General features: G+C 46.8%; 1 protein-coding gene across 1 annotated transcript in view; it reads left to right on the forward strand.

Annotated features, from left to right (window-relative positions):
• Positions 1-7,167: 7,167 nt before the first annotated feature.
• Positions 7,168-26,614, forward strand: part of SFXN4 (sideroflexin 4) — a 36,892-nt gene continuing 17,445 nt past the window's right edge. Inside the window, exons 1-9 of the mRNA XM_073595785.1 lie at positions 7,168-7,334; positions 14,665-14,730; positions 15,050-15,109; positions 20,709-20,735; positions 21,201-21,255; positions 25,318-25,343; positions 25,457-25,510; positions 25,585-25,644; positions 25,719-25,787. Of these exons, the coding sequence (XP_073451886.1) occupies positions 7,308-7,334; positions 14,665-14,730; positions 15,050-15,109; positions 20,709-20,735; positions 21,201-21,255; positions 25,318-25,343; positions 25,457-25,510; positions 25,585-25,644; positions 25,719-25,787 (444 nt within the window). The 5' untranslated portion in view covers positions 7,168-7,307. The remainder of the gene's footprint in view (positions 7,335-14,664; positions 14,731-15,049; positions 15,110-20,708; positions 20,736-21,200; positions 21,256-25,317; positions 25,344-25,456; positions 25,511-25,584; positions 25,645-25,718; positions 25,788-26,614) is intronic.

Below are 26,614 nucleotides of genomic sequence, written 5' to 3' on the forward strand. Positions count from 1 at the left end.
TGGATCTGTGATTGAAGAGCTACATGTTCCAACAATCTATGTGTGTAAGCATAGAGGAGGAGCCTGTCGAGGACTGAGCAGAGTCCGTAGTTCAGTTGTGTGACCAGCTTTGCCCAGCAGGATTGTAAATAATGTTGCTGACCCTACCCCCATCCCCCTCTGTTTCCTGGTCCCCATGTACTCATCTGAGACCAGCATAGCGGGTGCTGTGGGGTAGAGGGGAGGGAGACCAGCAAATGTCTTTTTACTGATCTCCCCTTCAGGTTACTAACCCAGAAGCGATGTGTACAACATTGATTCCAAGTCCTGGAGTCACTGTCCTCAGCCTGTATTGATGGGGAAGAATTAAATGGCCTGCTATAGTTTTCATTGGAGGACAGGTGAGACATAAGGAGTCTTTTAGACTTAACTGATCCTTTGATCCTCCGGAAAACCACGCTCCCCTACGTCCAGCGATGGACTGTTCCTGCCGTCCTCACATCCAGAGACAGTCTATGGGCGTGATGATGCCAAGAACAGTCAATTCACTAGAATGCGGGGGTCAGGAGCGGTGGAGACCATTTTCACGCTCAGAGGCTTGGCAGATTAGGCAAGTATACCTTCGCTTTGCAATCCCCAAGACAAATAATGAGCAGTTTACCCATACAGTGCCAGCACAGCCCCACTGCATTGAAAAATAAACATTTTGCCCAGAGTTGTTCTTTAAGTGAAAAAGTGTACAAAATAAAGTAACACTCAAGCACTTAAAATCCCACCCAAAAAATGTTTGAGACCCCTCACACACACACACACACACACACACACACTCATGCATGTACGAATGTAATTGTACATGTCAGGGGTGCCTACACCTGAAAAAGTCAATCGGGCTACACATGTTACATATTGCTTTGTGTGCCAGAGTGACAGCAATAATTCGAGGGCAGGGGTAAGAAATCTGTAGACCGCGATCTACCAGTAGATTGCGGTCTGGGCTTGCTGACCTGCCATCCCAGAGCACCAAACAGTACAATGCAGAGGGACTACTTGTAAAGTTGGAACTGTAGTAGGGAGCAAGAGCCGCGTAACCCGATGCCTCCTCTGTAGTGCCGACTCCTGTCCAATGCAGAGTGATACCAACTGTACTCCATCCCTTATCCTGGCTAGTGGTCTCCAGAGTGGTGTCAGCAGCAGGAAAGAAGAGATCTTCAAGTCAGTGTAAAGCAATACACTGGGCATAATAGTATAGGGCTGCTTTCACACTGATGTGCTGCGGTTTACCCACACCACAGGTGCAGTGCAGTTTTCCTGCGGGTTTGCTGCTCTTAACCATAGACTTCTTTTATCTTCCCTGGGTCAGCTGATAGCCTCTCATGGCTTTCAATATCATTTCTATGCTGACGAAACACAAATCTTTCTCTCCACCCCTCAACTCACTCCATCAGTCTCCTCACACATCACTAACTTACTAACAGACATATCTGTATGGATGTCACACCACTTCCTCAAACTCAACTTGTCCAAAACTGAGCTTATAATATTTCCTCCCCCACGTGCCTCTTCCCCTGACTTCTCTGTCAAGAGCAATGGCAAAACCATCCACCCGTCCCCACATGTCAGGGTGCTAGGTGTTATCCTGGACTCTGAACTCTCCTTTCGGCCCCACATCCAATCACTTTCCAAAGCTTGCCGCCTCAACCTCCGCAACATCTCTAAACTACGTCCCTTTCTAACCAATGAAACCACAAAGCTCCTGAGTCACTCCCTGGTTATCTCTCGCCTTGACTACTGCAACTCCCTCCTCATTGGCTTACCTTTAAATAGACTATCCCCCCTTCAGTCCATCAGGAATGCGGCTGCCAGACTCATCCACCTTACAAACCGATCAGTGTCTGCTACCCCTCTCTGCCAATCCCTCCATTGGCTACCACTCGCCCAACAAATTAAATTAAAAATACTAACAATAAGTTACAAAGCCATCCACAACTCTGCCCCCAGCTACATCACTAACCTAGTCTGAAAATATATAATAATAATATCCTGCAGGTTTGGTGCACTTTCTGAAAGCGTACCAAAACTCCTGAATGCAGGATGTTTTTTTTATCACCCCCACCCCAACTGCACCCCCTTTAGCTGTAGTGGGGTGTACACATGTCGCAGCCACAGCAGGACTTATACGCCCTGATTTGGTTAGTGGGTGTAGCACAGTGGTTCTCAATTGCTGTCCTCAGGGCCCACTAACAAGCCAGGTTTTATATATATTACCTTGGGGAGATGCAGACTAGAATACTGCAATCACTGAGCAGCAAATTATATCACCTGTGATGTATTTCAGTTGTCTTGCAAACCTGGCCTGTTAGTGGGTACTGAGGACAGGGTTGATGACCACTGGTGTAGCACCTGCGAAGCATGACTGATTCAAGTGAATGAGGCTGCCCTGCAAGTGCTCTACAAACGTGCAGTACAGCAAACAAGTGGTTAAAGCAGGCAGTGTTGTGTTGCTTTCTCACCACCTGCTTTAACCCCTTGGACACCGCAGAAGCATGCAGGGCGCTTGTAGCGTGGCCCAATTTGCTTGAATGTATTGTCACTGGCAGGCGGTAGCACCCACCAAAGGCAACGGGAGGTTTAATTCCTGCTGCGGCATGCGTACACCTTTGACTGCTGCCTCAGCAGCTAAGGGGGGGGGGTAGGGATTGGGGGCAGTAAAACTGTGACTCAACCACAGGGTTTTTACCACCCCCCAACTTTACGTGTGAACGAGCCCTAAGGGTGCCGAATACGACTAAGCTCATTCACAAGTGCAGCAGGCACTGCTGCTCCTCTGAATATCGATCCGAGTGTGTTGGACAGGTGGTGAGGAGGCATTATGTTGCCTCCTTACCACCTGATTTAAACCAATGATTGCCGTGCATGTGACACAGTAGTACAGCAATTGAAGGTTTAAATCAGGTGTGAAGAGGTGACACTGTGCCTGGTGATCTTTGACTTCTCCAATGTTGTTTGGGTAGATCTCCACCTCTTTAAGGTTGCCTACCCCTGATCTTGGGCCATTATTCAAGGTTATCTTGCTATTAAAATTGTCATGGAAAATATAGGGTACTGAAGTTTGTCGCCACTTCATGGGTATCTATTTACTCAGCGCAACCTCATCTTTTATATTTTGTCCAAAAGTTGGGTAATATATTTATGTATCCTAAAATCACCTTTCATGTGTTTTTACTATAATTTTATAAGCTGTTCCCTTATTATTGTGTGACGTAAAAAACTGGAACTACTGCTATTTTATTCTCCAGGGTATCTGCTCTTAGAACTTATATAATGTTTGGAGGGGTTTACGTAATCTTCAGGCCTAAAATGTTTTTTAACACCTTCCCACCATGGCCTATAGCAAAATAACGGCTGGGTGAGGGTTTCATTGTTGTGACTGGACACCATGTGACTTACTTCACAACATGGCGCGCAGCGATCGGTGGTGTCCTGTGTTTTGCATGGACACACGGCATCTCCGATCACAGCAAAGAGCATATGACATAGGCCAGTGATGGCAAACCTTGGCACCCCAGATGTTTTGGAACTACATTTCCCATGGTGCTCATGCACTCTGCAGTGTAGTTGAGCATCATGGGAAATGTAGTGACAAAACATCTGGGGTGCCAAGGTTCTCCATCACTGACGTAGGCTCTTTACCATGTGATCAGCTGTGTCCAATCACAGCTGATCACAGTGTAAATCGGAAGTGCCGGTGTTCTATCAAAATAGCCAGTTTATTGAGATCTCCAATCACGTCACTTCCGGTTACTGTAAACCATCAGTAATTAGAGATTTTCGATGAATTGCTGTTTTTACACAATACCGGCAACCGTATACACTCCGATACACGAAGATTAACCATTTTTGACAGAACAGCGGCTAATGAGAAAAAAGTTGTCGCCGCCTCGGAGGCAGCCATGTTGTTGATTTGTATTGGAGCGGACTAACAATGTCCGATCATTATATTGTGTACCGGAGTGTACATGCTTGGCAGTGTTGTGTCAAAACAGCAATTCTCCAAAATCTCCAATTACTGACGGTTTACAGTAACCGGAAGTGACGTGGTTGGAGATCTCGATGATTTGGCTATTTTGACAGAACACCGATTATCGACATTCCTCTTTTCACGCTTAGAGTGCATGTGTAGAGGAGAGCCAATAAGCTGCTCTCCTGACGGGAGGGATTCTGCGCTGATAATCAGTGCATTGATCATTAGTGCATACCCATCAGCGATGCCTGACAGTGCCCATCAGTGCCCATAAATTTTCCAATCAGTGAATGGGAAAAATGACTTATTTGCAAAATTGAAAAAAAAAAAACTTTTTCTTTTCAACATTTTTGGTCTTTTTTTCATTTGTTTAGCAAAAAATAAAAACTCAGTAGTGATTAAATACCCCCAAAAGAAGCTCTATCTGTCTAAAAAAAAAAAAATGATGAAAATTTCATATGGGTACAGTGTTGCATGACCGTGCAATTGTCATTCAAAGTGTGACCGCGCTGAAAGCTGAAAATTGGCCTGGGCAGGAAGGGGGTGAGAGTGCCCGGTATTGAAGTGGTTAAACCGCTTCCCGCCGGGAGGGCATACATGGACGTCCTCCAGTTTCAGTGGTTGTACCGGGATGATGCCTGCACCTACAGGCATCAACCTGGTATCTTTCTCTTCAGCCGGCGATCCTGTCTACTGTAAGAACAATCATAGCGGCAGTTCAGCTGATTGATTGTACTTACAGGCCGTGGGAGGGGGATGACCCCCGCCTCCCTCCGGTTCTTCTCCCGGCTCGTCTGTGTGACCCACAAGCTGGAGAAGGAATCCACCAGCGCATGAAGTTGACCATAGAGATTTCTGGGGAACGGATGGTCCCCGGTCATCTGTGTGACTCTCGGAGGCCTGGGAGTGACGTCATGACGTCACGCCTGGCCTGGCAGTTGTAAATACTGCCATATAATCAGCTGGAAAGCTGAGATCGTCCTGTTTTTTTTTTTTTACCTCAGGCTTTCCAGCTTGGAGGAGAGATGTGGGCGTCATATTGACCCCTCATCTCTCCATAAAGAGGACCTGTCACGCACTATTTCAATCACAAGGGATGATTACATTCCTTATAAAAGTGATAAAGAAAAAAATTTAAAGGGAAAGTGTAAAAATAAAAAAATTAAAATAAAACAAACATTAAAAAAAAAAAAGTGCCTGCGATCTTCCACGCAGATGTACGTCACGCCTGCATATGTAGATGGCATTCAAATCACACATGTGAGGTATCGCTGTGACCATTAGAGCGAGAGCAATAATTCTATACCAGGACCTCCTCTGTAAATTTAAACGGGTAACCTGTAAAAAATGTTTAACCTCTTCCCGCCCGCCGGCCATCAAATGACGGCTGGGCAGCGTGGCTCTCGTTCTGGGTGGACGTCATATGACAGCCCTCCAGAATGACCATTCTCGTGCGCCGATTGCAGCCGCGCCGTGTGGCTAGGAGACGGCGCTACCCCAATCTGTGTAAAGAGCCGTGTCCGCGGCTCTTTGACCATTTGATCGGCTGTGTCCAATCACAGCCGGTCACATGTAAACACGGAGATGCCGGCAATCGGTGCTCCTCGCCTCACACTGACAGAGTGTGAGGAGAGGAGAGCCGATCAGCGGCAACTCCTCACAGAAGACATCTACGGATGTAATCAGGGCACTGATCATCAGTGCCCTGATTATGATTAAGTGCCAGCAATGCCACTGCCAGCAATCAGTGCCCACAATTGGCACCAATCTGTGCCCAGAAGTGCCAGCAATCAGTGGCCATCAGTGATGCCAGTCAGTGCTGGCTATCAGTGCTGCCCATCAATGCTCAACACTGCTGCCCATCAATGCTCAACACTGCTGCCCATCAATGCCACCCATCAATGCCCATCAGTGCCCATAAGTGCGGCATATTCGTGCCTCCTCATCAGCTCACATCAGTGAAGGAGAAAAAAAAATTACAAAATTTACTGACTAAAAACTAAAAAAAACTTTTTTTTTTCAAAATTTTTTTTAGGAAAAAAAAAAAAACCCAGGAGTGATTAAATACCACCAAAAGAAAGCTCTATTTGGGCCCTTGCACACGGGCAGACCGTTCAGGTTCCCCTGTCAGTTTTTTAGGCGGACCTGAATGGGGCGCTCCATAGACCTCTATGGAGCGACGGATGTCAGCGGCGACATGTCCGCTGACATCCGACCCGCTCCGATCAGAAAAAGTGTGAAGGAAGAAAAACCTACTTTTCCATCCATCTGTAATCATCCGATCCCCCCCATAGAGGAGAGCGGACTCTCTGACAGGTCTATCCCTGCACAGTGTGCAGAGACCAACTTGTCATCCGCCGGCTCAGTAGGGATCAACGGAGCGATCCCCGCTGAGCAAGCGGAGGAGGGAAAATGGACAGCCCCGTGTGAAAGGGGCCTTTGTGTGAAGAAAATGATAACACATTTCACATGGGTACAGTGTTGTATGACCGCGCAATTGTCATTCAAAGTGCGACAGCGCTGAAAGCTGAAAGATGGCCTGGGCAGGAAGGGGGTGAAAGTGCCCGGTATTGAGGTGGTTAAAGTGTCACGTATGGAGATTTTGAAGTACCGAAGTTTGGCGCCATTCCACGAGCGTGCGCAATTTTAAAGCGTGACATGTTAGGTATCTATTTACTCGGCATAATATCATCTTTCACATTATACAAAAAAAATTGGGCTAACTTAAGTGTTTTTTTTTTTAAATTCAAGAAACTGTTTTTTTCCCTCAAAAAAAAGGCGTTTAAAAAATTGCTGCGCAAATACCGTGCTACATAAAAAGTTGCAACGACCACCATTTTATTCCCTAGGGTCTCTGCTAAAAAATTAAAAAAAAAAAAAAACATAAATGTTTGGGGGTTCTGAGTAATTTACTAGCAAAAAAAATGATTTTTACATGTAGGAGCCAGAATTGGCCCGGATGGGAAGCGGTTATACATGTAAGCAAAAAAAAAAAAAAAAAATACAAAAACAACAACTGTGGCAGTGAAAGGATTAAAAAAAGCCTTCCTGTTCACTAATCTCTTTTTGTTTTTGGCTCTAAAGTCACACTTTTCTTCCTCTGAACCAGCTGAAGTTGTGAGCTGATTGGTTACTGTACACAGCACACAGCTGCTCCAGTCCTGGTAAATTCCCCTCCCCCCTCCTTCAGGTACCAGAGAGGAAATCAGCGGTGCTCAGCTGTCTGCAGCGGGCGCTGGCGGCCCGGAACTGATCTCTTCAGGCACTGTTCCCGGGGGGGGAAGCAGAAAGCGGTGCACACAGCAGCATGTCTCCGCAAAGCCCTGACTCTCCGGTGAGTGAGGGGTCACAGGGGAAGGGAGGTGGGGGGCGGTGACCCGGAGGGGTGGGGACATTTGAAAAGGGGGACAAGGAGGCCAGGAAAAGGTTTGCACCAATCACAGCCCTGCACGTGATCTTATTCTCCCGCCAGAAGTTAACTGGCTGACCTCTAAAGGGGAGGGGCTTATAACCACCAATCACAGAGCTCTAATATGCTGCAGTTTAATCCTCCAAATATATACATTCTAGAGATGTATAAAACAATCTGCTTCCATACACCTCCCATATATTATATACACCCCACATTATATACACCCCTCCCCCATATATTATGTACACCCCACATTATATACACCCCTCCCCTATATATTATATACACCACTCCCCTATATATTATATACACCCCACATTATATACACCCCACATTATATACACCCCCCAATATATTATGTACACCCCACATTATATACACCCCTCCCCCGTATATTATGTACACCCCACATTATATACACCCCTCCCCCGTATATTATGTACACCCCACATTATATACACCCCTCCCCTATATATTATGTACACCCCACATTATATACACCCCTCCCCTATATATTATGTACACCCCACATTATATATACCCCCAATTATTAACAACACACGATTATATATGCCCCATTATTATATACATAGCTCCCAACTGTCCCTGATTTGAAGCAATGTCCCTCTGTCCCTCATTCCTCCTCATCTGTCCCTCATTCCTCCTCATTTATCCCTCATTTTAGTCTGATCTATATAGTTGTATATAAAATGCACTTTTTATCTTTCAAAAAGTGTTTCCCAGTGCTAAACCTTTCATCTGATTTCTGGATTGCTGCATTTGTAAATTTTAAAAGGCAATATAAAGGAATAGTAGTGGTAAAAAAGTCCTTGTGGATTTATTTAACCTTTTTTTTTTTTTGGTTAATTCTCCTTTAAGGGGGTGTGGCAGGAGGCGTGTCCTATGTCTACATAGGTTTGTTAGTAGATGTCCCTCATTCCCATCTCAAAATGTTGGGAGGAATGTTATATACATCCCTGACTATATACCTCCCAAGTATATACACCCTAAAATTATAAACACTCCATTGATTATACACTCACCGGCCACTTTATTATTAGGTACACTTGTTCAATTGCTTGGTAACACAAATTGCTAATCAGCCAATCACATGGCAGCAACTCCATGCAGTCAGGTATCTAGAAGTGGTGAAGACAACTTGCTGAAGTTTAAACCGAGTGTCAGAATAGGGAAGAAAGGGGATTAAAGGAGGAACTGCAGTCTGCTCATATAATCTGTAATAAAAACATCTTTGCCATTCTGAAGCTTCCCTCCAACCACTTTGCATATTATTTTATGTATACTGTGATTCTGTACTTGCCAAATATGCTGCAGAAATCTCCCTCTACTAAGTCTGACTGCAACCATTTTAACTGTGGGCAGCTGAAGCTGCTGCCTGTTCACTTCCTGGATTTACACAGACACACCTCCAGCTCTGCAACTCTCATTGGCCCTCTTATGACTCATCCCCCTTCCCTTCCTGGCAAACTCTCACGAGAGTGAGATAGAGAGCTGTACATGATGTCATAAGCCTAGGCTAATGATCAGACAAGAAACATGAAGTGGGCTGTATAAGGTATTTACTGGCAGAAAAAAAATGTTTTACTGTCAAAAGTTAAAACAACAACGAGGGCAGAAGATTTAATAGACGGAAAAATGAAAAAATGACTGAAGGTCCGATTTAAGTGACTTTGAACATGGCATGGTTGTTGGTGTCAGACGGGCTGGTCTGAGTATTTCAAAAACTGCTGAACTACTGGGATTTTCACACACAACCATCTCTCGGGTTTACAGAGAATGGTCCGAAAAAGAGAAAATATCCAGTGAGCGGCAGTTGTGTGGATAAAAATGCCTTGTTGATGTCAGAGGACAACGGGCAGACTGGTGTGAGATGGTAGAAAGGCAACAGTAACTCAAATAACCACTCGTTACAACCAAGGTATGCAGAATACCATCTCTGAACACACAACACATCCAACCTTGAAGCAGATGGGCTACAGCAGCAGAAGACCACACCGGGTGCCACTCCTGTCAGCTAAGAACAGGAAACTGAGGCTTCAATTCGCACAGCTCACCAAACATGGACAATAGAAGATTGGGAAAACATTGCCTGGTCTGATGAGTCTTGATTTCAGCTGCAACATTCAGATGGTCGGGTCAGAATTTGGTGTAAACAACATGAAATCATGGATCCATCCTGTCTTGTATCAATGGTTCAGGCTGGTGGTGGTGGTGTAATGGTGTGGGGGATATTTTCCTGGCACACTTTGGGTCCCTTAGTACCAATTGAGCATCATTTAAATGCCACAACCTACCTGAGTATTGTTGCTGACCATGTCCATCCATTTATGACTACAATGTACACATCTTCTGATGGCTCCTTCCATCAGGATAATGCACCATGTCACAAAGATCAAATCATCTCACCACTGGACAATGAGGTCCCTGTACTCCAATGGCCTCCACACTCACCAGATCTCAATGCAAACGAGCACCTTTGGGATGTGGTGGAACGGGAGATTTGCATCATGGATGTGCAGCCGACAAATCTGCAGCAACTGTGTGATGCTATCATGTCACTATGGACCAAAATCTCTGAGGAACTTTTCCAACACCTTGTTGAATCTATGCCACCAAGTATTAAAGGAGAAGTAGAGCCAAAGCTATTTTGGCTGTACTCCTCCTGTGGGTCACAGAAGTGCAGTTCATTCTGCACTCCTTTGATTCGTTTTCAGCCGACAGAGGGCTGAAGAGCGCTGTCTGCTGACATCACAGAGCCGGTCCAGGCTTGGGCAAGATCACAACAATAAAGTCAGGATCCGCCCACATGCCTGGACCGGCACCCGGGCCCCTGAGAGCATGAACCGGCCACCCCCTCCACAGCCCAGCGCTCCAGTGAATGGGGGGGGGGTCAGAGCAGAGAGCGGTGACTGACAGTCACCAGCTCTCTGCTCAGGGAGCCCTGAGAACCGAGCGATTGGCGGTGTTAGATCGCTCAGTTCTCAGTATTAGAGTCGGCGGGGGACAGATGCAGCATCCACCTAGGTAAGTATGATTGGGAGAGAAAAAAAAACCTCCATACTTCTCTTTTAAGGCAGTTCTGAAGGCAAAAGGGGGTCCAACCCAATACTAGCAGGGTGTACCTAATAAAGTAAGTAATATGAGTGTATATGACCCGTGATTATATACCTCCTAATTATATACACCCCAAAATTATATAACCCCATATTAAATACACCCTGCAATTATGTACACCCCAAATTATACACAGCCCACATTATATACAATGGGTGTGGTGTAGATGAATTGTCTATATTAGTTCCAATATGGGGGCACCATCATCCTAAAAGAGTAACAAAGTATGTGAGTACAATAGCCGGAGATTTCAGGGACTTATTTCCTCTCTGCCGCTTTTCAGAGGGCAGTTGACAGGTGGTTGAGTGGTGATAGGTCGCTTTCCCACAGCCTGTTTTAACCCTCAAAAGCCCCCACCAATGGGTGGCGTTCAGTGGTGGCACTGCCCTCTGAATGTGATGGGGGTATATAATGTGCATACAACCCCCATCCGGCGGCCTCTGTAGATTAAGATGGGAGGTCAAGGGATAGTAAAACTGCTTATTTTTACCTCCCATGCCACAAGTATAAACTAGGTCTCAGTGTAACCATATATTAGTAGTCCACATAATTCTCACATTGTATAATAAAAATCTCCCTCTAGACTAGATGGTCAGAGAAATTGCAGTCAACACTAAAGGCAGTGCTGGTGGAAGGACAGTGGAGGGAGGTCCTAATGTGATCTGTCATGTGCACTGCTTCTGTACCCTTCCTGCATTGCTTGAGCACTCCTACGTTGCCTGTGTACTCTTCCTGTACTGCTCCTGCACGTTTCCTGCACTTCTCCTGCACCTTTCCTGTACTGCTCCTGCTCTCTTCCTGTACTGCTCCTGCACCCTCTGTGTACTGCTCCTGCACGTTTCCTGCACTTCTCCTGCACCTTTCTTGTACTGCTCCTGCTCTCTTCCTGTACTGCTCCTGCACTCTTTGTGTACTGCTCCTGCACCTTTCCTGTACTGCTCCTGCACTGCTCCTGCTCTCTTCCTGTACTGCTCCTGCACCTTTCCTGCACTGCTCCTGCACATTTCCTGTACTACTCCTGCACCTTTCCTGTACTGCTCCTGCTCTCTTCCTGTACTGCTCCTGCTCTCTTCCTGTACTGCTCCTGCTCTCTTCCTGTACTGCTTCTGCTCTCTTCCTGTACTGCTCCTGCACCTTTCCTGCACTGCTCCTGCATTCTTCCTGTACTGCTCATGCATTCTTTGTGTACTGCTCCTGCACTCTTCCTGCACTGCTCCTGCTCTCTTCCTGTACTGCTCCTGCACCTTTCCTGCACTGCTCCTGCTCTCTTCCTGCACTGCTCCTGCTCTCTTCCTGTACTGCTCCTGCTCTCTTCCTGCACTGCTCCTGCTCTCTTCCTGTACTGCTCCTGCACCTTTCCTGCACTGCTCCTGCTCTCTTCCTGTACTGCTCCTGCTCTCTTCCTGCACTGCTCCTGAACTCTTCCTGCACTGCTCCTGCACTGCTCCTGCTCTCTTCCTGCACTGCTCCTGCTCTCTTCCTGTACTGCTCCTGCTCTCTTCCTACACTGCTCCTGCTCTCTTCCTACACTGCTCCTGCACTCTTCCTGCACTGCTCCTGCACTGCTCCTGCACCTTTCCTGCACTGCTCCTGCTCTCTTCCTGTACTGCTCCTGCTCTCTTCCTGTACTGCTCCTGCACTCTTTGTGTACTGCTCCTGCACCTTTCCTGTACTGCTCCTGCACTCTTCCTGCACTGCTCCTGCACTGCTCCTGCTCTCTTCCTGTACTGCTCCTGCACCTTTCCTGCACTGCTCCTGCTCTCTTCCTGTACTGCTCCTGCTCTCTTCCTGCACTGCTCCTGCACTGCTCCTGCACTCTTCCTGCACTGCTCCTGCTCTCTTCCTGTACTGCTCCTGCTCTCTCCCTGCACTGCTCCTGCTCTCTTCCTGTACTGCTCCTGCACCTTTCCTGCACTGCTCCTGCTCTCTTCCTGTACTGCTCCTGCTCTCTTCCTGCACTGCTCCTGCACTCTTCCTGCACTGCTCCTGCTCTCTTCCTGTACTGCTCCTGCTCTCTTCCTGCACTGCTCCTGCACTCTTCCTGCACTGCTCCTGCACTGCTCCTGCACCTTTCCTGCACTGCTCCTGCTCTCTTCCTGTACTGCTCCTGCACTCTTCCTGTACTGCTCCTGCACTCTTCCTGTACTGCTCCTGCACCTTTCCTGTACTGCTCCTGCTCTCTTCCTGTACTGCTCCTGCACCTTTCCTGCACTGCTCCTGCACTCTTCCTGCACTGCTCCTGCACTCTTCCTGTACTGCTCCTGCACTCTTCCTGCACTGCTCCTGCACTGCTCCTGCTCTCTTCCTGTACTGCTCCTGCACCTTTCCTGTACTGCTCCTGCTCTCTTCCTGCACTGCTCCTGCTCTCTTCCTGCACTGCTCCTGCTCTCTTCCTGTACTGCTCCTGCACCTTTCCTGCACTGCTCCTGCTCTCTTCCTGTACTGCTCCTGCTCTCTTCCTGCACTGCTCCTGAACTCTTCCTGCACTGCTCCTGCTCTCTTCCTGTACTGCTCCTGCTCTCTTCCTGTACTACACCTGCTCTATTCCTGCACTGCTCCTGCACTCTTCCTGCACTGCTCCTGCACCTTTCCTGCACTGCTCCTGCTCTCTTCCTGTACTGCTCCTGCACTCTTTGTGTACTGCTCCTGCACCTTTCCTGTACTGCTCCTGCACTCTTTCTGTACTGCTCCTGTACCTTTCCTGTACTGTTCCTGTACTCTTTGTGTACTGCTCCTGTACCTTTCCTGCACTCTTCCTGCACTGCTCCTGCACTGCTCCTGCACCTTTCCTGCACTGCTCCTGCACTCTTCCTGTACTGCTCCTGCACTCTTCCTGTACTGCTCCTGCACTCTTTGTGTACTGCTCCTGCACCTTTCCTGTACTGCTCCTGCACTCTTCCTGCACTGCTCCTGCTCTCTTCCTGTACTGCTCCTGCACCTTTCCTGCACTGCTCCTGCTCTCTTCCTGTACTGCTCCTGCTCTCTTCCTGCACTGCTCCTGCACTCTTCCTGCACTGCTCCTGCACTCTTCCTGCACTGCTCCTGCTCTCTTCCTGTACTGCTCCTGCTCTCTTCCTGCACTGCTCCTGCTCTCTTCCTGTACTGCCCCTGCACCTTTCCTGCACTGCTCCTGCTCTCTTCCTGTACTGCTCCTGCTCTCTTCCTGCACTGCTCCTGCACTCTTCCTGCACTGCTCCTGCACTGCTCCTGCTCTCTTCCTGTACTGCTCCTGCTCTCTTCCTGCACTGCTCCTGCACTCTTCCTGTACTGCTCCTGCACCTTTCCTGCACTGCTCCTGCTCTCTTCCTGTACTGCTCCTGCACTCTTCCTGTACTGCTCCTGCACTCTTCCTGTACTGCTCCTGCACCTTTCCTGTACTGCTCCTGCACTCTTTCTGTACTGCTCCTGTACCTTTCCTGTACTGTTCCTGTACTCTTTGTGTACTGCTCCTGTACCTTTCCTGCACTGCTCCTGCACTGCTCCTGCACCTTTCCTGCACTGCTCCTGCTCTCTTCCTGTACTACTCCTGCACCTTTCCTGTACTGCTCCTGCACCTTTCCTGTACTGCTCCTGCACTCTTTCTGTACTGCTCCTGCACCTTTCCTGCACTGCTCCTGCTCTCTTCCTGTACTGCTCCTGCACTCTTCCTGTACTGCTCCTGCACCTTTCCTGTACTGCTCCTGTACCTTTCCTGCACTCTTCCTGCACTGCTCCTGCACTGCTCCTGCACCTTTCCTGCACTGCTCCTGCTCTCTTCCTGTACTGCTCCTGCACTCTTCCTGTACTGTTCCTGCACTCTTTGTGTACTGCTCCTGCACCTTTCCTGTACTGCTCCTGCACTCTTCCTGCACTGCTCCTGCACTGCTCCTGCACTCTTCCTGCTCTGCTCCTGCACTCTTCCCGCTTTGACAAGAACCTATTTAATGTAAGTTTCTCACTAGCAAAAAAAAAAAAAAAATGTTCTTCGGGCTTTTGTTTGAGACATATTTGATGATAAATGTGTTTTGAATGTGGTGGGTAATATTTGCCTTGTGGTGACGTTCGTGAATCATGTGACCATCACTGGAGTCCATACAGACTGTTAAAGCTGAGAATAATAATTATTGTCTCTTGTCAGTCTTTTCTGCAGAGATGTTTCTACTGGCACGATGCTCTGGATCCCTCCCTGTTACTGTCATCTGATGTAAGTGTGCACGGCGTCCCTGACTGTGAAAACCTTGATGTGTATGTTGTATTAGTACTAATGGGAGAGGGAGCTTCCTAACTGTTATAACTCCGCCCTGTGTATGTCAGAATGTTGTAATAGAATTATGGGGAGGAGCTCCCTGTCTCTTATGACTCCGCCCTGTTCTCATACAGTATGTGTAGGGGAGGAGCCTCGGTATCACTATTTGCAATAGGGGGGATTACAGTACAATACAAGCAGAAGGCCACATTAGTATATACTGTATGTTTTCCAAAGAGCCAGATCTGACCTCACCTTCCATTCTGTGTTGTCACAGGCTGAGATAAAAAAGCGGAAAGATCTACTGGGGACACACGGAGAGAGCGACGATGAAAAGGTGCCAACACTGCTAAACTCATATGAGTGCTGCACACTGCTGTAACCCAGAGATAAGAATCATTACATCAGTCTGTACAATAGTAACCAAGAATGGAACACAGAGTAAAAGAAGTGCTACTGTGCACAGTCCATACATACAGAATAAGAACAGATACTGATGGGGCGTACACACGGTCGGACTTTTCAGCTACAAAAGTCCGACAGCCTGTCCGACAGACTTTCGACGGACTTTCGACGGACTTGCGGCGGACTTTCTAACGAACAGACTTGCCTACACACGATCACACAAAAGTCCGTCGAATTCTTACGTGATGACGTACACCGGACTAAAATAAGGAAGTTGATAGCCAGTAGCCAATAGCTGCCCTAGCGTGGGTTTTTGTCCGTCAGACTAGCATACAGACGAGCGGATTTTTCGACCGGACTCGAGTCCGTCGGAAAGATTTGAAGCATGTTTCAAATCTAAAGTCCGTCGGATTTGAGGCTGAAAAAGTCCGTTGAAAGTCCGGAGAAGCCCACACACGATCGGATTACCAGCCAGCTTTAGTCCGTCAGCGTCCGTTGGACTTTTGTAGACGAAAAGTCCGACCGTGTGTACGCGGCATTAGAATTACACCCAGCATACAGGACAAGAGAAGTAGTACTGTGCAGAGTCCTTATATACAGAATAAGAAGAGATACTGAGAATTACACCCAGCAAACAGGACAAGAGAAGTAGTACTGTGCAGAGTCCATATACACAGAATAAGAACAGATACTGAGAATTACATGGAGCATACAGGACAAGAGAAGTGGTACTGTGCAGAGGGTGTGGCTGCATGTGGAGCAGCTGAAGTCTGTGTGGTGCTGAGCTCCTCTGATGTCTGGTACAAGCCCAGGGTTGGGCTCCCCTGGGCGGGGATCTCTCTCAGGAGAGTCCCAGGCTTTCCGGCCTACACAAGGACTGTCAGGTGAAGCTGTGGTTGGTGGTGAAGCCGGAGGACAGAATTCTGGGAATGGGAAGCAATCTGCAGAGACTGTGAGTAGACATGGAAATGTTTGTATGAAAAGTACCGATAATACTGATAAGAGGAAGTCTGGAGATGTTATTCAGCAAAAGAGTTCTCAATCCAGCCAGTCATTGCAGGCCCAGCAAGCCCAGCACAGTGCAGCTCAGTCTGTTCAGAGACATGTTATTATCACTCAGCACAGTCCAAACTCTGGAAGTGCAACTCAAAGAACCCCTCAGAGTGGGGCTCATTCAGTCCAGGAATATACTAATACCACCCAGTACAGTCCAAGTTCTGGAAGCGTGATCCAATCCAGCCAGCCATTGCAAGCCCAGCACAGTGCAGCTCAGTCTGCTCAGAGACCTGTTATTATCGCTCAGCACAGTCCAAGCTCTGGAAGTGCAACTCAATCCAGCCAGTCATTACATTCAATGCAAACCCCTCAGAGTGGGGCTCATTCAGTCCAGGAACATACTAATACCACCCAGTACAGTCCAAGTTCTGGAAGCGTGATCCAATCCAGCCAGCCATTGCAAGCCCAGCACAGTGCAGCTCAGTCTGCTCAGAGACCTGTTATTATCGCTCAGCACAGTCCAGACTCTGGAAGTGCAACTCAATCCAGCCAGTCATTACAGTCAATGCAAACCCCGCAGAGTGGGGCTCATTCAGTCCAGCAACTTACTAATATCACCCAGTACAGTCCAAGTTCTGGAAGCGTGATCCAATCCAGTCAGCCATTACAACCACAGCAAGCTCAGCAGAGTGCAGCTCATAGAGCTCAGAGTGGTGCAGAGACATCGGTTTCTCCCAGTACTCCTCGCAAATACACCAGAACTTCCTTAGAACAGAAAACCATTAAAGAGAACTTACAACAGTGTGTAATGGTGGGCAGCGGCCAGGGACGTTCATCGCGCTCTAAGCTGCAGCAGAATAAAGAGGAGGGTGGTAATAATTTTCCACAATCTGCCCCAGTGAAACCATCTACATCCAGCAGAGACCCTCAGACCAGCACTGGTAATAGGAAGGTGGATCAGGATTTCAAGCGTCCTGCAGCCGCGAAGCAGAAAGTGTTAAAGTCTGAACCTGCGCTGCACCTGGCTGACAAAATTCCTTTCCTTGTAAAAAGAATGGCGTCCCTGAGAAAAACCAAGACTAGGATCCAGAAGCAGATTGAATGTGTTTATAGACTTAAAGCTGCCAACCCCAAGAAGGAATTTTTATATGACAGCAAACTGAACTCCCTGGGCATTGAACTGGCCGGCGTGTCAAAGGACATTGATGCTGTTCTGGAAGAACTGGGACCAGTGGCGGAGGTGTACCACAATCGTGATCGATTTGAGGCAGGATTGAGTGGAAGGATTGAGTCTTCTACGGAGTCAGACTCTGGGGATTCGGTCCAACGCACGCAGCCACCACATGTGTCTCCTGAAGGGAAGACTGTGCAGCCTCTGGAGGACAGTGAGGTTGGAGTAGATCCTCCTGCTGGACTTCCAGCTCTGGAGGGTGGTGGGAACATCAGTATAACCCAGCAGACATTCACAGTACAGGAGACTCAGAGGAGTGACATGGTGGACTCCCAGCACATGGATTGTGAGAACAGTGCTGCTGCCACTAGTACTCCTGGTGGGAGCCATGCTGGGGGGACTGGTGTTCATGGTGGGAGCCATGCTGGGGGGACTGGTGTTCATGGGGGGAGTAACACTGGGGTAACTAGTAATGATGCTGCTAGTGATGATGATATGAGGTGCAGTGATGATGTCACTAATATTGATGTGGTGAATAATTCTGATGTTATCAATGCTGGTATATCTGAATGGGGTCATCAGCAGTCTGAGGGCTCTGAGAATGTAGCGATGGAGGAGTCAGTTCAGAATAACTCTCAGGATTTCCCCCCTTTGGTGGATCCACCACCTGCTCCACAAGGGAATGCTGGTCCATCTGGTCATGTCCCTCCTCGGAATGCCTGGAGCCGTGGGGCCCCTTCTTTTTCCACCAGTAACAATTATACTGGTCAGGCCTTTAAGAGAAGGAATGTGGTCAGATTGAAGCATAGGGGTTCCAGAGAGGAGCTCCCTGATAGGAGGTTTGTAGTAAGGGAGTTGCTGTGTCATCAGATGGGGTTTGCTCCTGCAGACATACTGGCAGTCATCAATCTCCCTGACAGACAAGGTTATGATGTCAGCTTTAAGCTCATGTCTGACTTAGACAGGTTCTGGGCCAGTTTCAGTGGTTTGCGGGACAAAGAGGGTTGGAGGAATTTCATCTTTATTCCCATCTCCAAACCTGACACAGCAAATGTTACCATCATGTTCTGGAATGAGTCTGTGCCCCCCCAGGATGTTGTCATCTGGCTCAGAAGACATTGTGAAATGGTTTCTGAGTTGACAAAAACTAAAGACAGTGATGGGATCTGGACGGGTGGTTGGAGGGTTCTTGTTAAGTTGAGGCAAAGTAACAATGTTACCCATCACCTACCAAACTCTTTTTTCATTGGGCGGGAGAGAGGAGTTTGCTTCTATGCAGGTCAGCCCAGGTTATGTTATAAATGTGGTAAATCTGGCCATGTGACGAATGTTTGTACGATCCTGAAGTGTAATCTTTGTGGGGAGGTTGGCCACATCAGTTCTACCTGTGAGAAGGTTAAGTGCAATCTATGTGGTGGGCTTGGCCATTTCCATAGGGATTGCCCGGAGGCCTTCCATAATAAGGATGGGGAATCTGCAGACAATGAATTGTTGGCTGCAGCAGAACAACTAGAGGAGGAAGTCTTAATGAATGGGGCTGTATTGACTAGGGAGGAGGTGGTCCCGGAGGTCCAGGAGACTACTCCCGGGCGGACAGACAGTGTTCAGCAGGCTGAGGAGCAGCCGGTCCCACACTCCTCTTCTGTTCCAGTTCCTGTCTCTGTGAAGATCACTGGTCAGAAGAGGAGGAATAGGAAAAAAGATAAATCTACCCGTAAACCCGAAAGTGACTGGACATTAGTGCAGAAGTCAGCTAAAAAAGTGAAAGGGCCACCAGAAGTGGGTACGGCAGTTTCCACCAATAGGTATGAAGCGTTATCAGATTCGGATGCTGACTTCTATTCTCTGGAGGACCAGGAACTGGAGCAGGAATTAGGCTGGGTTCACACTGCTGCAGTGCGAATTTACCGCGATTTAACCGCGAATTTACCGCGATTTTACCGCGAATTTACCGCGATTTTACCGCGAATTTCAGGAGTTGGATATAGCTGCGATTGATAGTCTAGCCAATGGAATCATAATGTAAAAAAAAAAAGGGTCTTAACTTCCTGTGTACTTCCTGGTTTTTGTGGAGAGTAGTGTGGTGGAATTCGCACATATGTGAACCAATCAATGCGATTCAAGAACGATTTACATTGATGTCTATGGAGACTAAATTCGCAACGCAACGCAGTAAACTCGCACAGGACCTTTTTTTCACGCAGGTTATATTCGCAACGCGTCGATGTGAACGGCACTAATGTTAATCTATGTAATTTAAATGACTTGCGAATTTGAGCGATCGCAACGGCTCAAATTCGCAATAGAATTCGCAGCAGTGTGAACCTAGCCTTAAAAAGAGTGGGAAAGGAGTATGTGATTGGCTCAGAGGATGACCCGCCCACTAAGAGGCGTCCGCCCCCTGATCCTGGATCCGCAGAATCTGATATGGAAACTGGTAGTCAGCAGAGTGACTCCGATTCTGACTTATAATGAAATGTTGGAGAAGTATAGACTTATGGAAAGGAGTCTTATTGTCACATTTATTACTATTGATGCCCTTTAACTGCTAAGTTTTTGACCTAAACAACATGTCAGTAATTGTTGTATTTATGTTATTTCCAGTCAGTTAGTTTGTTATTATGTATCTTGTTTGTTTTTTACAAATAAAAATCTCCATACATACAGAATAAGAACAGATACTGAGAATTACACCCAGAATACAGGACAAGAGAAGTAGTACTGTGCAGAGTCCATATATACAGAATAAGAACAGATACTGAGAATTACACCCAGAATATAGGACAAGAGAAGTTGTACTGTGCAGAGTCCATATATACAGAATAAGAACAGATACTGAGAATTACACCCAGAATATAGGACAAGAGAAGTAGTACTGTGCAGAGTCCATATATACAGAATAAGAACAGATACTGAGAATTACACCCAGAATATAGGACAAGAGAAGTTGTACTGTGCAGAGTCCATATATACAGAATAAGAACAGATACTGAGAATTACACCCAGAATACAGGACAAGAGAAGTAGTACTGTGCAGAGTCCATATATACAGAATAAGAACAGATACTGAGAATTACACCCAGAATATAGGACAAGAGAAGTAGTACTGTGCAGAGTCCATATATACAGAATAAGAACAGATACTGAGAATTACACCCAGAATATAGGACAAGAGAAGTAGTACTGTGCAGAGTCCTTATATACAGAATAAGAACAGATACTGAGAATTACACCCAGAATACAGGACAAGAGAAGTAGTACTGTGCAGCAGAGTCCATATATACAGAATAAGAACAGATACTGAGAATGACCCAGTGCAGGGAGTGTACTCGAATGGTGGTGACCCTGTATGTTCTCTCTGCAGGTGGCGGAGGCCCGGAGGTTGGTCCAGGTGAGACACTGTTGATATCTGTATACATGTCAGACTGTGGTGAGAGTTGTGTGAGTCTTGTACTGTCCCCTAGACTGTGGAGTGTCACAGCAGACACCCCTTATTACATAGTCATCTGGGCTGGAAGGAAAAGTTAGTTTAGTACAACCAAAGCAAGAAAAAGCCTCCCCACCCTAATGATTCAGACGTAAGAAAGGCCTCCAGCCCTCCCCAATTATCCAGACATAGGAAAGACCTCCCCTCTATTGATCCAGACATAAGAACCCCCCCCCCCCCCCCCGAATGATCCAGACACAGGAAAGACTGACCCCCCCATCCAATGATCCAGACATAGGACTTTGCACATGTGTTTTCTCCCTAATAGTATTCTTGCAATACTCGCCACGTGTGACCTCTGCCTGAATGTATTCTTGTCATATCTAATGTCTAAATCTACCAAACTGACATTTCTCTCATGATGTAAAGGTGTCTGTGCACCCTGATACCGGCAGCACCACCCCTTTCCTCTTCAGACCGACTGGTAAGTGAGTGATATGTAGAATTTCAATCCATATCAGAACAAATCCCCAGAACAGAGTTATGTAGAAATGGAATATGTATTCATCAAACAGGAAGCTGTACCATGGTGTGTACACCCCTCTACCATGTACCTTGTGGCATATATTTCTAAACATAGTACCATGTTATGTAAAGCCCATCCCCCATCCCCCCCATGTGCTGTGTACATATCTCCACCATGTACTGTGCTGTGTACATACAGAGGGGACGGAAAGTATTCAGACCCCCTTAAATTTTTCACTCTTTGTTATATTACAGCCATTTGCTAAAATCATTTAAGTTCATTTTTTTCCTCATTAATGTACACACAGCACCCCATATTGACAGAAAAACACAGAATTGTTGACATTTTTGCAGATTTATTAAAAAAGAAAAACTGAAATATCACATGGTCCTAAGTATTCAGACCCTTTGCTCAGTATTTAGTAGAAGCCCCCTTTTGATCTAATACAGCCATGAGTCTTTTTGGGAAAGATGTAACACGTTTTTCACACCTGGATTTGGGGATCCTCTGCCATTCCTCCTTGCAGATCTTCTACAGTTCTGTCAGGTAGGATGGTAAACGTTGGTGGACAGCCATTTTTAGGTCTCTCCAGAGATGCTCAATTGGGTTTAAGTCAGGGCTCTGGCTGGGCCATTCAAGAAAAGTCACGAAGTTGTTGTGAAGCCACTCCTTCGTTATTTTAGCTGTGTGCTTAGGGTCATTGTCTTGTTGGAAGGTAAACCTTCGGCCCAGTCTGAGGTCCTGAGCACTCTGGAGAAGGTTTTCGCCCAGGATATCCCTGTATTTGGCCGCATTCATCTTTCCCTTGATTGCAAACAGTCGTCCTGTCTCTGCAGCTGAAAAACACCCGCACTGCATGATGCTGCCACCACCATGCTTCACTGTTGGGACTGTATTGGACAGGTGATGAGCAGTGCCTGGTTTTCTCCACACATACTGCTTAGAATTAAGGCCAAAAAGTTCTATCTTGGTCTCATCATCTTGGAGTCCTTCAGGAGTTTTTTAGCAAACTCCATGCGGGCTTTCACGTGTCTTGCACTGAGGAGAGGCTTCCGTCAGGCCACTCTGCCATAAAGCCCCGACTGGTGGAGGGCTGCAGTGATGGTTGACTTTCTACAACTGTCTCCCATCTCCCGACTGCATCTCTGGAGCTCAACCACAGTGATCTTTGGGTTCTTCTTTACCTCTCTCACCAAGGCTCTTCTCCTCCGATAGCTCAGTTTGGCCGGACGGCCAGCTCTAGGAAGGGTTCTGGTCATCCCAAACCTCTTCCATTTAAGGATTATGGAGGCCACTGTGCTCTTAGGAACCTTAAGTGCAGCAGAATTTTTTTGTAACCTTGGCCAGATCTGTGCCCTGCCACAATTCTGTCTCTGGGCTCTTCAGGCAGTTCCTTTGACCTCATGAATCTCATTTGCTCTGAAAAATTTAAGGGGGTCTGAATACCACTGTATCTCCACCATGTACTGTGCTGTGTACATATCTCCACCATGTACTGTGCTGTGTACATATCTCCATCATGTACCGTACTGTATACATCCCTCTACAGCTTGCATGTCCAAAGTCCGGCCCGCAGGCCAATTGCCGCCCACGTTCCGTTTTTAATACGGCCCCACTGGTAATTTGGATATATATATCTTTTGTGGCCCCAACGAATCCCCGAGCACCGCTCAAGACTAAGGATGAGCTCGGGCGTGATCACAACTCCACGTGATTGAGCCCGCCGGGAAGCTGACAGTGTGCAGTGCCAATCACAGGCACTGAGACATTTCCCAGTCCGCAGCTGCAGAGATCGGGAAATGTCTCAGCGCCTGTGATTGGCACTGCACACTGTCAGCTTCCCGGCGGGCTCAGTGTGCAGTGCCAATCACAGGCACTGAGACATTTCCCAGTCCGCAGCTGCAGAGATCGGGAAATGTCTCAGCGCCTGTGATTGGCACTGCACGCTGTCAGCTTCCCGGCGGGCTCGATCACGTGGAGTTGTGAACACGCCCGAGCTCATCCTTAGTCTTGAGCGGTGCTCGGGGATTCGTTGGGGGGGGGGGGTCACAAAAAATATATATCAAAATTATACGCCCGAGCTCATCCTTAGACTCTCAGTTAATGTCAGTTGGTCTAAATCAGTTATAAATATATTTGGACACAACATGTATACTCCGTGTTATGTTCCTGTTCATATTTTTTTAACGTAAAAGTTGACAGACAACCTTTATTACCAATAATGTGTAATGTACTTTACAGTGTTCCTGACATGTATTTCAGCTTCCTGGGCTTTTTTTTTCATCTGACCTTCAGATATGAAAGTCATAGTGATTTAACGCCTGTTTAGATTTGTCATCCATGTGTTGAAATGAAAAGTATACTGTTTGCAATAAACTTTGCATAAAATAGTTAATTTGCATTTATTTTTAATGGTTCAAAGAATGTTAGGCAAAATGTTCAGCTCTCACGCATGTTCACTTCATCAAATCTGGCTCTCTTTGAAAAAAGTTTGGACACCCCTGCTTTACAGTGTACTGTACTGTATACATCCCCTACCATGTACCCAGCTGTGTGCGTCCCTCTACCATGTACTGTATACATCCCTCTGCCATGTACTGTATACATCCCCTACCATGTACTGTATACATCCCTCTGCCATGTACTGTATACATCCCCTACCATGTACCCAGCTGTGCGCGTCCCTCTACCATGTACTGTATACATCCCTTTGCCATGTACTGTATACATCCCCTACCATGTACTGTATACATCCCCTACCATGTACTGTATACATCCCCTATCATGTACCCAGCTGTGTGCGTCCCTCTACCATGTACTGTATACATCCCCTACCATGTACCCTTCTGTGTGCGTCCCTCTACCATGTACTTGTGCCATGTATGTCCCTCACTCATGCACCATGCTGTGTACCCATCTCTGCCGTGTACACCCCTCTGCTCTGTGACTTATGCATTTGAGTCTTCCCCTTTAACCACTTCAGCCCTGGAAGGATTTACCCCCTTAATGATTAAGCCATTTTTTGCGATACGGCACTGCGTCGCTTTAACTGACAGTTGCGTGGTCGTGCGACGCTGTACCCAAACAAAATTGATGTCCTTTTTTTCCCACAAATAGAGCATCCTTTTGGTGGTATTTGATCACCTCTGCGGTTTTTATTTTTTGCGCTCTATAAACAAAAATTACGACGATTTTGAAAAAAAAAAAAACAAGATTATTTACTTTTTTGCTATAATAAATATCCAAAAAAAAAAAAAAAAAAATCAGTTTAGGCCAATATGTATTCTTCTACAAATTTTTAGTAAAAAAAAATCGCAATAAGCGTATATTGATTCATTTGCGCAAAAGGTATAGTGTCTACAAAATAGGGGATATATTTATGGCATTTTTATTAACATTTTTTTTTTTTTTTTACTAGTAATAGTGGTGATCAGCGGTTTTTTAGCAGGACTCGGACATTGCGGCGGACAGATAGGACACTTTTTTGGGACCGGTGACATTTATACATCGATCAGTGCTATAAAAATGCACTGATTACTGTTGAAATGACACTGGCAAGGAAGGGGTTAACACTAGGGGGCGATCAAGGGGTTAAATGTGTTCCCTAGGAGGTGTTTCTAATTGTGGGGGGAGGGGACTGACAGGGAGTAGAGAGAGATCGCTGTTCCTGATCACTATGAACAGACGATCACTCTGTACTGCCCTGACAGAACGGGAATCTGTTTGTTTACATTGACAGATCCCCGTTCTGGCTCTCTGTGGAGCGATCGCAGGTGGCCGGTGGACATTCTGGCCGCCGGCCACGCGCATCGGTTTCGGCGCTGCAGCGCGCCCACTGTATTTATTTATTGCACGAAGCGACGTACCCCTACGGCGATTCGTGTAATAGAGCTGACCTGCCGTAGTATAACTATGGTGGCCGGTCGGCAAGTGGTTAACAAATAAAACTCGGCACCTTCTAGGCCATCATGTAGTCCTTGTATGTAGATTTTCACATGAAGTCTTTTCTTGGTATTTCAGCGTTCCTGTTTGCAGGGAGTCCGCTGGTGAGTCCCCACATTTTGTTTGTCTGGCATATATGTAGACGTGTGAATTGTCCCTTTTTATGGCCAGTCTGGGTAGGTGTATTATGTACAGCTCCCTCTGTGTCCCTTTACAGATGGTCACCACATTAATGCCTCACCAAGGTGTGATGTCTGCATTCATCTCTCAGGTAAGATAATTCTCGAAGCTGCTCCAGGGCCCTGAAGACGTCTACATGTATGTAACGTGTGCCGTGTGTTGTAGCTTTTCTTCCAGGCGTACAGTGCTGGATTCACAGTGATGAACAGGAATCTCTCCGGGAAGGTCAGTACTGGCCTGGGGGGGAGGGGATTAGTTGGGTTGATAGGTGATCTGACCTTACTCCCTGCTTCCTACAGGCCAAGAACTCGCTATCCCAGCATCCTCTCTACCTGTCTGGGTCTGCACTTTACGTGGCATGTGTTGGGGTGAGTGAGGGATAATCTTCATGTGATTAATCATAAACACTCTCTATACTTTGGGTGAAGATTTATTTTTCTGTTTGGTTTCATGATCTGCCAGAAATGTGGAGCTTTTTTTAAGAACTTCTGATTTTCACCATTCTTAAAGAGTAACGCTACCTTTGTTGAGAAAAAAAACATTCCCCTCTGGGTGATCTATGTACAGAGCGAGGATTTTAACAAACATTGTTGCAGATTCCTACCTTTTTGTTATTCTGAAGAAATAGCTGTGTGTTTGTCTGTGTCCATTTTCAGGGTGAATCTGTATGGGAGTGGTTTTAGAATTATCAATCAGCTGCGGAAAGTGGCAGAGTCTGCATACCTTTAGACGTGATTTCCTATTGGGAGTATCTCGCCAAAAATGACATTTTTGTTGCAGGGGATGCCAAAAATCTGACTTGTATCTTAGTGCAGACTTCTGGGAAAATCAAGGAGCAAATCACACAAGCAGGAAATGACATATCTGGAGGGAGGGGTTTTCTGGACACCATCTGTGTACAGAATGCCTCCAGATAGCCATATTGTATTGCATTTCACATTAAAGTGATACTAAAGTCTTGGTTTTTATTTGTTTAAAAAAAACAAACATGTTATACTTGCCTGCTCTGTGTAGTTGGTTTTGCACAGAGCAGCCCAGATCCCCCTCTTCTCAGGTCCCTCGCAGGAGTTCCTGGCACCTTCCTCCTGCCGAGTGCCCCTTCAGCAAGCAGCTTGCTATGTGGGCACCCAAACTGAGGCGCTGCTCTGTGTGTCCATTCAGACATTAAGCTGTGGTTCGGCCCCGCCCCCTCTCT

This window comes from Aquarana catesbeiana, linkage group LG08 (assembly GCF_042186555.1).
Source record: "Aquarana catesbeiana isolate 2022-GZ linkage group LG08, ASM4218655v1, whole genome shotgun sequence".
NCBI classification, from domain to species: domain Eukaryota; kingdom Metazoa; phylum Chordata; class Amphibia; order Anura; family Ranidae; genus Aquarana; species Aquarana catesbeiana.